The 16,353-nt window shown below is 37.8% G+C and overlaps 1 protein-coding gene across 1 annotated transcript in view; it reads right to left on the bottom strand.

Moving 5' to 3' along the window:
* Positions 1–16,353, bottom strand: part of LOC120532951 (coiled-coil domain-containing protein 39-like) — a 42,568-nt gene that overhangs the window by 8,606 nt on the left and 17,609 nt on the right. Inside the window, exons 11-14 of the mRNA XM_039759474.1 lie at positions 7,175–7,339; positions 6,876–7,013; positions 3,614–3,822; positions 3,203–3,326 (exon numbers count right to left, since the gene is read on the bottom strand). Coding sequence (XP_039615408.1) covers positions 3,203–3,326; positions 3,614–3,822; positions 6,876–7,013; positions 7,175–7,339 — 636 coding nt within the window. The remainder of the gene's footprint in view (positions 1–3,202; positions 3,327–3,613; positions 3,823–6,875; positions 7,014–7,174; positions 7,340–16,353) is intronic.

Here is a 16,353-nt window from a genome sequence, read left to right as displayed (position 1 = left end):
TTATGAATTTTTTTAAAATTCCCTGGGCTACTCTTCCATTTTATAATGAAGCTAAAGAGTACAGAGGTCTCCGTGTGAAAAATAGCCTTAAAACTTACTGAATACTTCCACATCGAAGGGACAAAGGTTTCAACTTAAGAAAATGTGCCTTCTGTATTTCTGAGGCATGTTTGGGACAACAAAAGTAAACTGGCAATAATACATTTTATCATGCATTCTTGCTATGGTTCTTCCAAGGTAAGGCTACATATACAGCAGCTTGCTCGGTTAATTGCTTGCATCGGCTGTTATGGTTGGAGTTATGACACAAGAGCAGGTGAGTTTTTTTTTTAATTTATAAAATATGCTTCAATTTAGAATGCATTTTAATGTGTCAAACTAATATGTGATTGTAAAGAAATAGCTTCAACTTGAAAAAGTCATACCATTCTCGCAAAGAACAACAGAAAAGGATATTCAGATTTTAGATCAGCAAATAATTTGAAAGGAAGTTCAATATGAAAATGAGTAATACAGCTGGGACTAAGATTAGTAAACACAAACAAAAAACTAACATATTTAAGGAATAGAATATGAATGTAAACACTTCAAAAGTGTTAACAAAAAGCATACAAAAGATTTTTTTTCATGAAATAGAAATGTTCAGTTCATTGGGTGATACAGGTTTATCTAAAGAAGTATTGATTGTATCCTTGATTGATTTTTGTCTCATTTGTTATAAAACGATGTATAAAATGAATAACATTTTAAAAATTTTTAGACCTGAACAGGCCATTCATTTAACTTCTTCAAAAATGTCAAGAATTTTGAATGGCCCTAAATACTACTCGCTACTGTACTGCTTGTTAACTTCTTCCATGTATTCTGTGGTCTTGCCCATTTTTATGTGAAATGTACCCTTTACCAGCATCCATCTGTACCCTGTTTCCTTGTTGAAGAGCTTTTAAAGTAACATCTGGCATCTGCCATACCAGGTCTATTCACAGCTCAAAACAGTTCTGACATGTCCTCTCTTAATTTTCTCTTAAAATTGTTTAAATTAAAAAATATATATTTTCTTCAGTCACCTCTCATACTCCACAGTCCTGGAAGTATCTTGTTGGTCATTATATCTCTTTTGTGAAAGAAAACAAAACTAGAATGGATTTTTTTTTAAAAAGTGTCTACAAAACCTTCTGTATAATAAATTCTCCAGTTTATTCAACAGACCACTTTTAATGGAACAGTGTACATTAAAATTCTAAAGGACATACATGCATATATACAGTATATGGTGAGTTTGTGTATACAGGCAGTCCCCGGGTTACGTACGAGATAGGGACTGTAGGTTTGTACTTAAGTTGAATTTGTATGTAAGTCGGAACAGGTACATTATTTTAATAAATGCTATTGTTGACCGACTGTAACCAAGTGCTCTGCCAATGAATGATGGAGTTTCACCTCTCTCTGACCTTTTTATTATTTCTTTACTGTATCACCAGCACTTGTATCAGGTTTGTGTTTCAGAGATATTGTTGAAGAGTGAAGACAAAAAGTTAAGATGAGCTCTTCTGCACAGCACTCTCCACGCTATCACAGCAGGAAGGCACCCATCATCAACACGCCTGATGTACTAACAAGAGATAACTTTGTGCTATGTACATAACAGTACAAGCAGGCTTGCTATTGAGAATGAATGGGGCGGTGAGGGGTGGTTCATCACTAGCCCACTTCACAGTCAGCTCCACTACAGTATGCTGCCTGAAGCATCCACCCACTGAGAACGAACACGGTGCGGCGAAAGGCGTGCAGTGAATCAGCCACCACCACCCCCCTTCAACAAGCAGCCATCCAAGGCACACTACAATGCTACCCCCTGCTGCCCCATTCACCCTCAATGGCCTACGTTCAGCCACAACTGGGTCACTGCTTGCAGCATCACCAGCCGCCCACCGAGACTGAAGGGGGCAGCCATTTGTGGTGGGCGGGTAGTGAAATCGCTTGCCGCCGGGAGCCACCCGAGGAGCGAGCAGCGAAATCACCCCCCTCCAGCTTCCATCCAGCCACCCCTTGCAGCGTCCCCAGGCTGAAGATGACGGAGCGGCAGTTACTGAGGCGCATGCGTCGCAGCTACAGACCCGTTCGTATGTTGTAGGTCGGATGTCCGTAACCTGGGGACTACATAGATAGATAGATAGATAGATAGATAGATACACATACATAATGTGTATATATTAATTTAGTAATATATAGTATAATGAGAGAGAGACACCAGACCCAACAATGCAGACGAGCTGAAGGGCGCTATCAAAGCATCCTGGGGCTTCCATAACACTTCAGTAGTTCCACAGGCTGATCGCCTCCATGCCACACTGCATTGATGCAGTAATTCATGCAAAAGGAGCCCCGACTAAGTATTGAGTGTGCACATGGACAAATTTTTCAGCAGGCCAACATTTCTGTAATCATTTTTTATTGCTGTTATGTAATATTCTAATTTTCTGAGATACTGAATTTTGAGTTTTCATTACCTGTAGGCTGTAATAAGCAAAATGAAAAGAAATAAATGCATGAAATATATCACTGTGTGTAATGATTCTATATAATATGAGCTTAACTTTTTGAGTTGATTTACTGAAATAAATTAACTTTCCGATGATATTCTAATTTATTGAGATGCACCTGCAAAACATCAGAGTACATGCCCATATGTACCACATTGACTTTTAAGAGCATCTTTCCATTTATCATCCATGATGTCGGGAACAACTACTGGTTTACAGATGGAAGGGTTTCTTGGTTCCAGTGCATTACTCACACAAACAGTAGTACTCTACTTTTTCATGAATTACTGAATTGAATGTTTTGGATGCGCACTTCCAAAGGGATATTGTTCCATGAATCCCTCACAGGTCAACTTGTGGGAGACTGTATGGGCATACAGCTTCAATGAAGACAGCATATCTTCTTTACATTAAGCACACGTGTTACAGAACCACATACACAAAAACAATTGTGAATGGAGACTTCTCATTAGCTTCTCCTGACTACATTTGCCGTTGCTACTAAAACCAGAGCAGTAGTCCACCCCATGCACAGGCATATTTTTTCATGCATCCATATATCACATATAAACAAAATATATTGTATATTGTATATTTGTATATTTTGTATATAAACACACAAATACAGGAAAACATACTACGATGAAAAGATTCTATACCTTAATAACATAAAAAGCTTGAGATTTATCCTCTTCTCCCTCAGGGGGTGCCATGGAAACCATAATAATCTCATATCTTTTCCTTAATTTATCAATTTTGGAAAGTCTGTCATGCAGTTCTGAACTAAAAAAAGTAAATGAGGAATTAATTTCATTTAAGGGAATCATACTGTTCACTTGATCTTTTAATGTTAATTATAGTTTGCTCCTTTCTTCATTTTCTATCTAGCATGACAATGTCATAAACATTACATCAGATTAACTATAAAAAAAAAACTCTGAACTTTATGGTTGATTATTTACTGAGCACAGCTGAACATGGATCACACATAGGCCTGGTATAATTTATTTAAAAATTCTTCTTAGAACAACTTAAAAATTGACTTTTAAGTTGTTACTTTTGAATCTCACCTGAGCCCTTGGCGCTCCTGGTCTACTAGCCTGAGCTGAGTTTGCAGCATTTCCTGATGCACCTTTATATCTTCCGCTCGTTCCTTCATAGCATTCTGTAACTTAAGTTTTCTTTTTTCTAAGGAAAGAACGTGGTCTGCCTTACTATACAGTAGGTCCCGTAGACGCTTAATCTGCAGTTTCACAATGTTGATGTCAACCATTGAGTCCTAAAACAAAATTCCAAAAATAACAGGATTATTACAAATGATTAATGCAATCATCTTTCTTTTTTCACTTTCTGTGTTCAGACATACACAGATGGCACTGGTGGAGGAGGTGGCTGATAGGATACCATGCTTCAGGGAAAGGGTTTGCCTTTGGATTCTAGGTGAGACATTCCTAACCTTGTGGATTTTGCATGCTTTTATTTGTTTTTTCCATTTGCGTAAGTATGTATTGTATGTATTGTTTGACAGCACAGTTTACACAAAGTGATAAAGGAAATTGACTCAAGAAACTGCTTATAAAACCCCATTGCTCTGTGACCGTGAGCATGCTACTAAATCTGTCAGAACTCCAACTTAAAAAACCGGAAGGTAACTACTACTTGCCCTCCTACCCATTTGTTTCTTGCTTTTTTAGGGCAGACGTTAGTGAATATATATATATATATATATATATATATATATATATATATATATATATGCAGGGCGGCACAGTGGGTAGCGCTGCTGCCTCACAGTTAGGAGACCTGGCTTCGCTTCCCGGGTCCTCCCTGCGTGCAGTTTGCATGTTCTCCCCGTGTCTGCGTCTTCCTCCAGGTGCTCCGGTTTCCTCCCACAGTCCAAAGACATGCAGGTTAGGTGGATTGGCGATTCTAAATTGGCCCTAGTGTGTGCTTGGTGTGTTTGTGTGTGTCCTGTGGTGGGTTGGCACCCTGCCCAGGATTGGTTCCTGCCTTGTGCCCTGTGTTGGCTGGGATTGGCTCCAGCAGACCCCCGTGACCCTGTGTTCGGATTCAGCGGGTTGGAAAATGGATGGATGGATATATCTGTGGTGGGCTGGCGCCCTGCCTGGGGATTATTTCCTGCCTTGCGCCCGGTGTTGGTTGGGATTGGCTCCATCAGACCCCTGTGACCCTGTAGTTAGGATATAGCGGGTTGGATAATGGATGAATGGAGATATATATATATATATATATATATATATATATATATATATATATATATATCAAGGTTACTGTATGTGTATATATATATATATATATATATATATATATATATATATATATATATATATATATACACACAGTAACCTTGATTAAACACTGAACCTTTTGGATATTTCAGGTTATTTTTTTTCTTTCTTTACTCTTAGTAGTGAAGGGGTTATTTGGTCTAAATATGAAGTGGTGGTACCATAGGATATGTCTGATTAGCACTTTATGCATCATATTAAAATATTTATAGGAAATAAAATATATAAACAAGTAAGCAATGCTTTTATACTACTTGTCACTCAGCCTCTAAAAATATTTCAGTTTTATCTTTTGTTTTTTTGTTATTTGATAGTGTAAAGCCAGAGTTCTCAATCTTAGTTTGTGCATTTTTTTATTCCAGTTTCTTAGTTACATGCCAGTTATTCCTGCTAATCTTGCATACTTTTTTTGGGCACAATTCTTATTCACTCACTTCTTCAGATTAGAAATGCTGAATTGCCTCTTTAACTCTTACATGTCTGTATTCAGTTCTAACAAATCTTTTTCAGCTCCCAGTTAACAACAAGGACGCAGATAGCCAGTGAACTAACAGTTTGCCAGCTGTGTTGGTCTTGTTTACACCTGTGCTTAGCTTAGTATCATAAAGTATCTTTTTCAATAAAACAGTTTGAATGAAGTGAGAGAAAAAATTGAGAAGTATGCATCTACTTTAGCCTGAAAGCATTTGAATTCCAACCCAAGAAAAGCGTAAATCTAAAATATTAGAACATGGAAGAATGACAGCATTACTAGTTTTATTAAAATTTCTTTGGTTTTTAATTAATAAATTGGTTGGAGTAAATATGTTGGACCAAGATTAGAAACTCCTATGGTAGATTTTGCTTTTCTGAAAATATGAAGCATTTCAAGGTTCTGAATATTAAAAAGCAAATGAAATAAAATTAAAATGAAGTATACTGCACTACTGAATTGGCTGAACAGAAATCTAAAATTGCGTGACTGAGGACCCCAGCATGAAGACTTAACCTCACATACACTGTCAGTAGGGAGTGGAAACCTGCAGGGAAGCCAGGGAATTGTGTTTATGTAAACCCTTGAGACCTACTAACTTGATTATCTTAAAAAAAACATAGCGGTACTTTATTTTTTATTACATGTGGACAGTGGATAGAACATGGTTGGAGTATTCAGTGCCATTAAATGCTTCCTGTTTTCAGAAAAGCTAAATCTAAAATAGGAGTTCCTAGTCTTGGTCCAGGATATTTACTCCAACCAGATTTCACCCTAAAGAGGAGACATTTCGAAAGTGGTGTAATTAATCAAATTAATTTAGTCTAGGGCTATACTGTCTCATTCTCAAACCTGCTTAATTCTGGGTTGAGGGGAGCCAGAGTCTATCCCAGCAGCACTTGGCACACAGCAAGAAACAGCCCAGGACTAGGCACCAGTCCATTATAGGGCCCATTCACAGCATGTGGCCAGCTTTGAGTAAGCTGTGCATCTTTTAGGATGTAGGAAGAAGATCAATGCAGACACAAAGAGAATGTGCAAACACCACAGTCATAATGACTAGGCATGCCATTTGAGCCCAGAATACAGCTGTGAAGCAGCAGACCTCACACTGTGTTACCATTCAAACCAGTATTATACAAAGATACATATTACAGGATGTGATCACCACATTCCTCCATTAAGTCACATATGTTGCTTGAATTTCTGTTGCTTTAGTATTCCACTATATGCACAATTTAAGGCTGTGTGGGTGAGTGTGCCCTAAGAATGACTTATGTTCTGTCCAGAGCTGGTAGTTGCCTTGTTCTTGATGCTGCTGTGCACTACCCTCCAAGATCCTAAGTCAGCATGGGGTCAGAAAAAAGAGTTCATTAATAACTTCTATATTTTAATAAAGTACAATGAAAATTACTTTGAACAGAAACCAGTACATTGTGGGAATGACCTATCAGTGAATCTTTCCAAAACTGAAAAAATAAAGTCAGGCTTTCCATAACACATACTTTAAACACATGGATGAATCCAAAAATCCAAAAGCTCCGCCATTACCTGTTTATTTTGCTTAATCTTCTTCAGTTCTTTCCCTGAGATTTCAATGAAAAGGTTCAGCTCCTGATTTTTTGTGTCAAGATCATTCTTCTCAGATCCTGTTTTTTCCAGTTCTTTTTTAACAAAACGGACATCATCCTAGAATAGGAAAGATAGCTATTGAGTTGCACATTATTTAAAAGTATTATAATTGTGAAAATCATATATGGTGCACTCTATCTAAGATATTAAATAAATACACTTTATTTTTAGCTTCATTTGTCATTAGAATAATAATAAAGTTACAAAATGTTTCAAACCTGCAGCTTCTTAAGTTGTGTTGTCAGCAAGTTACTAGTTGCTTTCTTCTCTTCCAGTGCGTTGGTGAGCTCAGTCACTTTGGCTTCTATGGCCTGTCTCTCCTCAGTGTTCACATCACCTTTCAGCCTACCCAACTTTCTCTCCAGTTGTTGAATCTTGAAATCCTGTTAACAGAAGCAGGGATCCTCCTTGTAAAATCTCATCTTTTTATATTAGTGGTACTCTGAATGGTAAGTTGTACAACCTTCTAATTGTGTGGGACTATGCTCTGATGGCATAAACGTCCTGATATATATATATATATATATATATATATATATATATATATATATATATATATATATATATATATATATATATATATATATATATATATATATATATATCAAAATACCAGCGCTTAGCGAGAAGTAGTGTGTTAAAGAAGCAATGAAAAGAAAAGGAAACATTTTGAAAATAACGTAACATGATTGTCAATGTAATTGTTTTGTCACTGTTGTGAGTGATGAGTGTTGTTGTCATATATATATATATATATATATATATATATATATATATATATATATATATATTTACACACACACACAAACATATATATATACATATCTATACATATACACATATATATATACACACATACATATATATATATCTACATATATATATACATACATATACATACACACATACATACATACACACACAAATACATATATATATATATATACATACACACACACATATATAAACATATATATACATATACATACATATCTACATATATACACACACAGCTATTTCAGTATCGGTGCAATACGCTGCTTGTTAAAACGGATGACTCCGCTCTTACGTGCAAGTCTGCGTGGATATTATGAACTATCGATTTGTTCAAGTTCTATTTAAATTTTAAATAGAAGGAATTTTATTTAGTCGACAGAAATATCTTTGGTAGGAATGGTAAAACAGACAGGAATATTATTCCTGAATAAATCAACTCAAACCTTAAACAACTTATAATATTTTGCTCTCCATAAAAATATATCCTGTCTAAATTATACAAGTTAGAAATAAAGTAAACGTTAAAAGAACAAACATTCAAATTTCTTTACTCTTATGTAATTTTATATAAAAAATAAACTTAGATTTTAAATATCCCAAAAGATTTTGCTCTCCATAAAAATATATCCTGTCAAAATTATACAAATTCAAATATGAACATGCTGCATAACAAAACCTGGAAATATAAATAAAATGTGTTCCTTTCAGCAATAACAAATCAAATCATTCAGTTGTCTTTGCTCATATGTCATTTTAGAGCTGGACGCCTGGCATCTTTTTTGGCAACAGGTTCGTTTCTGTTTGGTGTGAGGTTCTGTGTTGTGGAGATTCTCAGGATGGATTGCAGGTGCTCATCAGTGAGGCGACTCCTGTGTGCTGTTTTGTTAGTCTTTATCACTGAGAAGAGCTTCTCACACAGATATGTGCTACCAAACATGCACAAGGTTCGAGCCGCATGTAGACGGACTTTTTGTTCTTCAAAGTCACCAAAGCGCCGTGCAAACTCAGTGCGCTCAGTTTATCAGCAAAGTGCGATTTGGGAACACCGTAGTGACGACTTGGTTTAACATTACTTGGCAACAGGAAAGTGGGGCAAGTGGTTGTGTCTCCCATAAAAGCAGCTCAATTGAAATCACTTTGTGATTGTGCACGGGTAAAACGTCCGCTGAAGTGTCAGATTCTTATTTAATTCTTCTGCTTTCTGTATCTTCTGCATTGCATTCAGTCTTTCAGGTTACCCTGATGTTTTGTTTTATAGTGCCGTCTTAGATTAAATTCTGTAATTACAGCCACATTAGCTCCACAAATGAGACACACGGGTTCAGTAAACATATACTCAGCCTCCCATCGGTTTTAAAGGCTCTATTTTCAGAATCAACTTTTCTCTTCAGCATCGTGTGAGCTAGCTTCGCAATAACTTGCAGCATCATAAGGTAGACTTGATTAACGCTGTAAGTGTTCGGCAAGGCAGCTGAAGCGCTGCATTATGGGATCTGTAGTTTATTGTGTTACCAGCGCTTCATATACCCGGCTTTAATAACAATAATACAGTATATAAAATGATCTCGGGGCGGATATAATTACACGCGGGCGGATGTGGCCCGCCCTTGAGTTTGACACATATGGACTAAATAGAACTTGAAAAGATATATTTTTTCAAATGTGATCGCGCAATTCAGATAGAGTTGACGCACTACAGCCTGCATGCCTCAATAAGTCATCCTCCCTGCTCTTACTTTTTACCGCTCATCTAATGAATACACTGAGTATGGCTTTACCAAAACAATCATTGATGGCGAATAAAGTATCCATTATTCGAGTATGTAGATCGGGTTATATATATATACATATATATATACCCGCGTATCGCAGCGAGAAGTAGTGTGTTAAAAAGCTAGAAAAGAAAAGGGAACATTTTAAAAATAACGTAACATGACTGTCAATATACAGTATTTGTTTTGTGAGTGTTACTGAGTGTTGCTGTCATCAAGGATTTGATTATCATTATTTCTTTCAATCAGGTTCGTATTTGTAGGATGTGTTGTGTTCAAGTTACATTCCGTGTTTGTCAATCGCTGTAAAGATGACAGGTTTCATTCATCGATTCGTTTCTTACTGCATCAATAAACAGCTCGTCTTCTTCTTTATCTGAGACCTGACACACTGCATGCACGGGTTTTTTTTACACTGTCTTCCTTTAGCGGGACATTGACTTTTTCCAACGTGTGCTTTGTTTCCGCAGTAGTTGGATTTATGAATATGCTTGTATGTATGAGACGCTTCATATTTTTTGCTGCCTTTTCAATTGTGTAATTGGTTTTGTTCAGCTCTTTGGAACTGTTGCCTTTTATCTGTGCACTGCGTCAGTTCACGTGAGCCACTTGGTGTACATGCATCGAAGGTTCCCAGCTGTGCTGGTGCCATCTCCTGCTATGTCCATGGCTGTATTTAATGTTACCTTAGTCCTGGCACTTAAAACTTTCTCTCGCAGTTTCGCTGAGTTTGTGTCAAACACCACCCTGACCATCTCATCTTCCTCTCCATAAGCACAGTCCTTCACCCGTGAATATTTACCCGTGGCAGTTTGCTATTGGATTGCCGCTGACGGACGGCCTTATATGGGCAGGCACTAAATTACAAACGCCAGCGCAGCCTGTCTATGAACTTAATTTAAAGTGTAGGTTTACATCGTGCTTTGTTTCAGTAGCAGAACTCATGAATATGGTTGTATATGTCACTCGCTCGCTTCTTATTGTTTCGCTGCCTTCTCAATTATATAATGCATGTTTTCTTCAGCGCTTTTTTGAGGTCTTCCTGGTTTTCTATGTACTGCGTGATTATGTGGGAGGCGTGATGATGTCACACGAAACTCCGCCCCCACGGCGTTGAAGCTCATCTCCATTACAGTAAATGGAGAAAACTGCTTCTAGTTATGACCATTACGTAGAATTTCGATATAAAACCTGCCCAACTTTTGTAAGGAAGCTGTAAGGAATGAACCTGCCAAATTTCAGCCTTCCACCCACACGGGAAGTTGGAGAATTAGTGATGAGTGAGTGAGTGAGTGAGTGAGGGCTTTGCCTTTTATTAGTATAGATACAATTATAAAAGATAATCCTGCAACAAGACGTAATCTTGAAGAGAGACAAAGAGACGCTTTCAATTCCCGCAACACGGTCAAGGCACGTCATACTGACATCCATTGGAAGCATGTTCCCGTGAGACGGTGACTTGTCAAACAAGATCATTGTCATGTAACCTCTCAGTTGTTGCTCCGCCTTACTTACAACCATTTTCAAACAAGATCACGGTCATTTAAAAAGTGAAGAACACAGAGCAGTGTACAAGCCATAGTAGAACTTCATAAAGGCATTCAAACACATTGGCGTGATACACATGCAGAGTAGGTTACAGAATATGAAAGCAGTGGAATTCGAAAGACTCAAAAAAAATGTTGGCGCCATACACACACACGGAGCAAGTTCAAAAATATGACAGTACTAAAACTTGAAAGTGTCAAAAAAAAGGCAGTACAGATCGCATTCGTGCTAACAAACGGAAATTATTACTCGGTGAAATAACAGAACAGCAAACACTGATTGAATATGTGGACATGGGCAAGACGCCTCTGCAGCTGCCCTCCTACTTCACACGCTCGAGACTGGAGACCTCCCGATCCCTGGCTTCGGTATGGCACTCATCCCAGTCCCCGAGACTTGATTACCCCAATAGCCAGGTCGCTCATATTGGGGACTCCACCACCAAGCCTCCCGACTTCCGCTGCCTTTCCGCGGCCTTCTGCGGCTCGTCGCTTCACCTTGTCACTCCCGCTACCAGATCGCCAGCGGAGCGACATCTACACAAACACCTGGGTGTCGGCCTAACACCCAGCTTCCTCGCAGCTGCCCACGAAGCGCATTCGCCGCCCGTCCGCTCACTCTTCGCGCTCTCTCTCACCGACCTGCTTCCTCTACTGCTCCCGTAACCTCCGTCCTCTCCTTTCCTTTCCTTTCACTCCCCGATCGTTTCTTTTCTTTTTCCCGATCGTTTCTTACACTACCCCACAACCGACTCGCGCTTCTTTTTAAAGCGTGAGGGGCCATCACAGCTGCAGCATTAGCCACGGAGCAATCCGAATGTGGGCAGTTCCTCACCGTGATATGTCGGAAGTATGTAGATATTGTAAGTAGGGCTGCAACTAATGATTATTTTGGTAGTCGACTAATTGTTCAATTTTTTTCCAATTAGTCGATTAGTCACAATTATTTCTTGCCTGACTATTTTGATGCCTGTGACCTGTGATTGCACATCCTGTTCTGGGCTCCAGTGCATGTCTTACCTCATCTGCTCACATATCTCCACCCGTGAATGTCACCCTGATGTCTCTGCATTAACACGATTAAAAATAAAAAGTAATCAAATTAAAATGACAACCAGTGTAACATGAATTTGAAAATAATCAATGTTTTATATTAGTGTGACCATCACAATAAAAAAGAAATACATTAAACAATACAAACTAAAGTTCACATAGTTATTAAACACAAAAAGTGCATTTAACTTAACCAAAAATGGCCACTGGTGTGTCTTAAAGTCCAAACGTTTAAATAAAGCTTCAATACAAATAAAATAAATCAATAATGTACAGTTTAAAAAAGATTCAGTTCATATATTCCTGATTGCAGTGCAGGGACGTGAGCATTTCAACATGCTCTGGTGTGAGACTGGCTTTCTTCTTTGAGACAATGTTCCCAGCTGCTGAGAAGAGACACTCAGACGGAGTAGAGGTAGCAGGAATACACAAGAATGAGTTTGCAGACAGAGAAAGATGTTTTAATCATCACACTCTGAAGGAAAAGTGTTGTAGTTTATCACATCATGTACTATATTATGCCAAAATAAAAAATAACGGACTAAAACATGTAACAAGCTAATTACTGATATACTCCAAAACACAAGTTACCTAACGTTAGTCAGAGATGGTTTACTATTCATATGAACTCAAATATTATTAAAAAAAAACTAGGACGGCTCAACTACTCCTATTCACTCTTTTACTATAGCTTCAAACACGTTAGCAAACATAACTGGTTATGTGCACTTAACCCTTAAACTGCTACAACCGGCTAGAGTTGGTTTCCAGGGCAATCTGGAAGCACACCGAAGCCGAGTATATGCGGCAACGTATATTCATTGAACTGTGCAACCGACTAAAGTTGTAGTTGTTTCTCAGTGCAATGTAGCAGCACGCCAGAGTTGATCAGTCACTGTGTATATTTGTTGAGCAGCCAGCTCATGAGCACTGCCGGCCCCTGCAGTCTCACTGTCTCTGGGATTCAGCTTCTGTACTAGACGAGCCTGCAATCATCAGCGTTTACTTCTGTGTGTTGCATGAAACCAGTTCAAGCACAGTTGGTTTGGTGATTTACTTAATTTCATCAATGGCTTCTGTTGCACATTGAACATATAATAATAGATTGTTGCAGTAATTTTTTATAGCTTTTACAGTTCATTTTACAGTGTGTAAAATGATCAGTGTTGCAGTAATTGTGATGCTCTTTGCATGAAAAAAATGTGTTCCATTAAAATTTCACATTTTCTTTATGAATTGTGACGTTTACTTAAAAAGTGCAGCAAAAAAGTATTTGGCGCCCAGGGGTACATTAACCCCAAAGTATGTGTTGGTTTAAGGGTTACCTATCATTGTCGAAACCTTGATATACACAGAAAAGAAAACTGTGCTTTGCAAAATCTGCATTCAACTTTTTTTTCTTTTTCGGTGAAATGTTCCCACACTTTAGAAAGTTTCTTTCTCAATTTTTTCCATCTCCTTCCCCCTACTCTATTCGACTTGCCATTGCAACCATGTTTATTTTCCTCTACTTTCTTCTTCTCCTCAGCTGTTCTTCTTCGTTGGTAGGACTCTGTGCTGTCTTGACAAACAATAACAAACGATACTGCCCCCAGACGTTCATGTAGTGCATTGCAGTTACAAAAACAAATGTGGTTCTTTGTGACTGGAGCCTCTGTTGAAGGTTCTGTTTATGATGCGTCGACAATAAAAAATCCGCGTCGACAATTTTTTGTAGTTGACGTCATCGATTACATCGACTAATCGTTTCAGCTCTAATTGTAAGGCTTTATAGTTTAAGTCAGAGACTTGTAGATCTGCGAATTCGTGTTGCAATCAGGGAAAAGTAGTGTTTCTTCCCAGTGAAGAGGCGTATCCGGGAGAATTAAAAGATTTGTCGTTTGGTGACAGTGAAATCCACAAACACTACAGGCAAAATATACACGTCTACAATAATCTTTTCGCGTTCACATCATTCAATGCACAAAACGTTGATTTACACAATAATGGACCATACGCTATGAGAATCTGTGGTCCCGTAACAGTTAAAGCTACTAAAAGTTTAATTTAGAAGAAACCACAATTTGGTAAGGTGTATATTTATGATCATGGAGAAGCGCTGCAACATAGAATCGAAAAGAGTTAAACAATCCGACGCACTAGAAATTCTACAGCCGATAATGGATACAAATCCATACGTCCAAAAGTATCTTTACACTTTACACAACATTTATCTAGAGAACACGGACAAAAAAATTGTCTAGGATTTCTATCTGAATCCGAAAGATCACAGTCGCCTTTATAATTAACCAATATGTGACGAATTGTCAGCGATAATAATTTCAAAAGACAGAGATATCAAAGACAGAGTAGATATTCGTGTATATCCAAAGGCAAAGCACAATTCGTCATTTCTGTCAAATACATCGCCACATTCAGATTCTTTACTCTTTCCTTTGCTTTTCCCAGATGGCGAAGCAGGATGGTCGTACAATATGAAACAAACGCATTCAGAAAAACATATAACACCCACAAAATATTTTGGGTCTAAGTTAGCGATACGTTCCCATGTATTTAACCCACTTCTATCATCTCAACGTCTGTCGCTAACATTACATTATTAATGTGTACGTAAAAGTCGCAGCTAATCGTCTCTTCTTTATTAAATCGAATCAAGCTAAACTTAGAACGGAACATATGCAAGGTCTCATTGATCACATTCAAAATTCAAATATCAATAGTTCAGACAAATTCAAAATAGGTAAAGCAGTAATATAACCATCATCATATCAAGGTAGTCCAAGAGCATTGCACAGTTATATCATGATGCAATGGCAATATCCTGAACTATCGGTCGGCCAGATTTATTTATTACAATGACGTGCAATCCACAATGGCCAGAAATGCGCAGATTCTTGAGAACAATACCACCGGCTACATCAGCTCTGGATATTCCCATTTTCATAAATAGATTGTTTTATCAGAAAGTCTTCTTTTTATTGAATGAATTCAAAACGGTGTTCGGGCAAATCAGAGCATACATTTACACCATCAAATTTCAAAAACGAGATTTGCCTCATATGCATTTATTGGTTACTTTGCAAAATAAATTATTAACTGCTGATGATGTAGATCGGTTTGTCTGTGCTGATATTCCAAACAGAGAAACCTGCCCTGTATTATGGTACAAATTTATTAAACACATGTCTCACTGACCTCATTTAAAAGATTCAGTATGTTGGAACACAAAAGAACACAAGTGTTTAAAGAAATTTTTATGGAAGTTTTAAAATACAAAGCGAACATAATGCATATGTAACAATTCCCATGAAAACAACATAAATAATTTGTATTTCCACTGGACCAAACCAAGGGGTTGGCGAGCGAAGCGAAGTTATTAATGTAGTTGTATAAATGCTTTTACATAACTATAAAAAAATGTACACTAATTTAATTATTCAAAGGTTTTATGATTTGTTTAGGGAAAAGGAGTGTAGCTTAGCTGCATGTGATGAAAGGCAGAGACCACCAGTTTATTTTAGCACACTTTCCTGCACAAACCCATATGGGGCCAGTAAGCGTTACTAAGTAAGCGAACATGCATACGTCTGGGATAATAGAGGAAAGCTGAGTATCTGAAGAAAACCAGGGTAGCACATAAACTCTATAGAGTCCCTGGAGCTGTGAGTACTCAGTGTTAACCAATGCGCCATTATGCTACCCATGATAAATAATGCATCTATACATTTTTTGATATCTGCATTGCATTGCAAAGTGGCTCTGCATCAGTGGGTATAAGGTTAAAAAAACAAGCACTGAGCCAGACACCCATTCATCAACAAGCAAGGCCAACTAACTTAACAAGCACATTTAAAATATAACACATGCACAAATCTTTACATTTTTAAATCTGCTTATTCCATGGGGCTGAAGTACACCCCATCCATATCGGACACAAGGCAGCAACCAGCCTTAGGTAGAGTGGCAGTTAGCCACAGGACATACTTAAAAAGGAAAATTTGGAGCTGAGGTGTCAAGCTCAGGTCCTGTTGGGCCACAGTAGTTGTAGGTTTTTGTTTCAATTACTTTTTTTAATATGTAGTGAATTAATGCTATAACGGAACATATTTTGCCTTCATTTTGTAGGCTTGCTTTTAAGATTCAGAACTAATTGTTTGGTTTATGAATAAAAAAGAAAATGAAGACATGAGAAATATTTGACTGCCATGGTTCATAAAAAAATGTGGATGGGGTCACTAGTGGTGAACA

Source organism: Polypterus senegalus, chromosome 1 (assembly GCF_016835505.1).
Source record: "Polypterus senegalus isolate Bchr_013 chromosome 1, ASM1683550v1, whole genome shotgun sequence".
NCBI classification, from domain to species: Eukaryota; Metazoa; Chordata; class Cladistia; order Polypteriformes; family Polypteridae; genus Polypterus; species Polypterus senegalus.
Note: the sequence above shows the minus strand (reverse complement) of the source record. Positions and strands in the feature narration are given on the sequence as shown.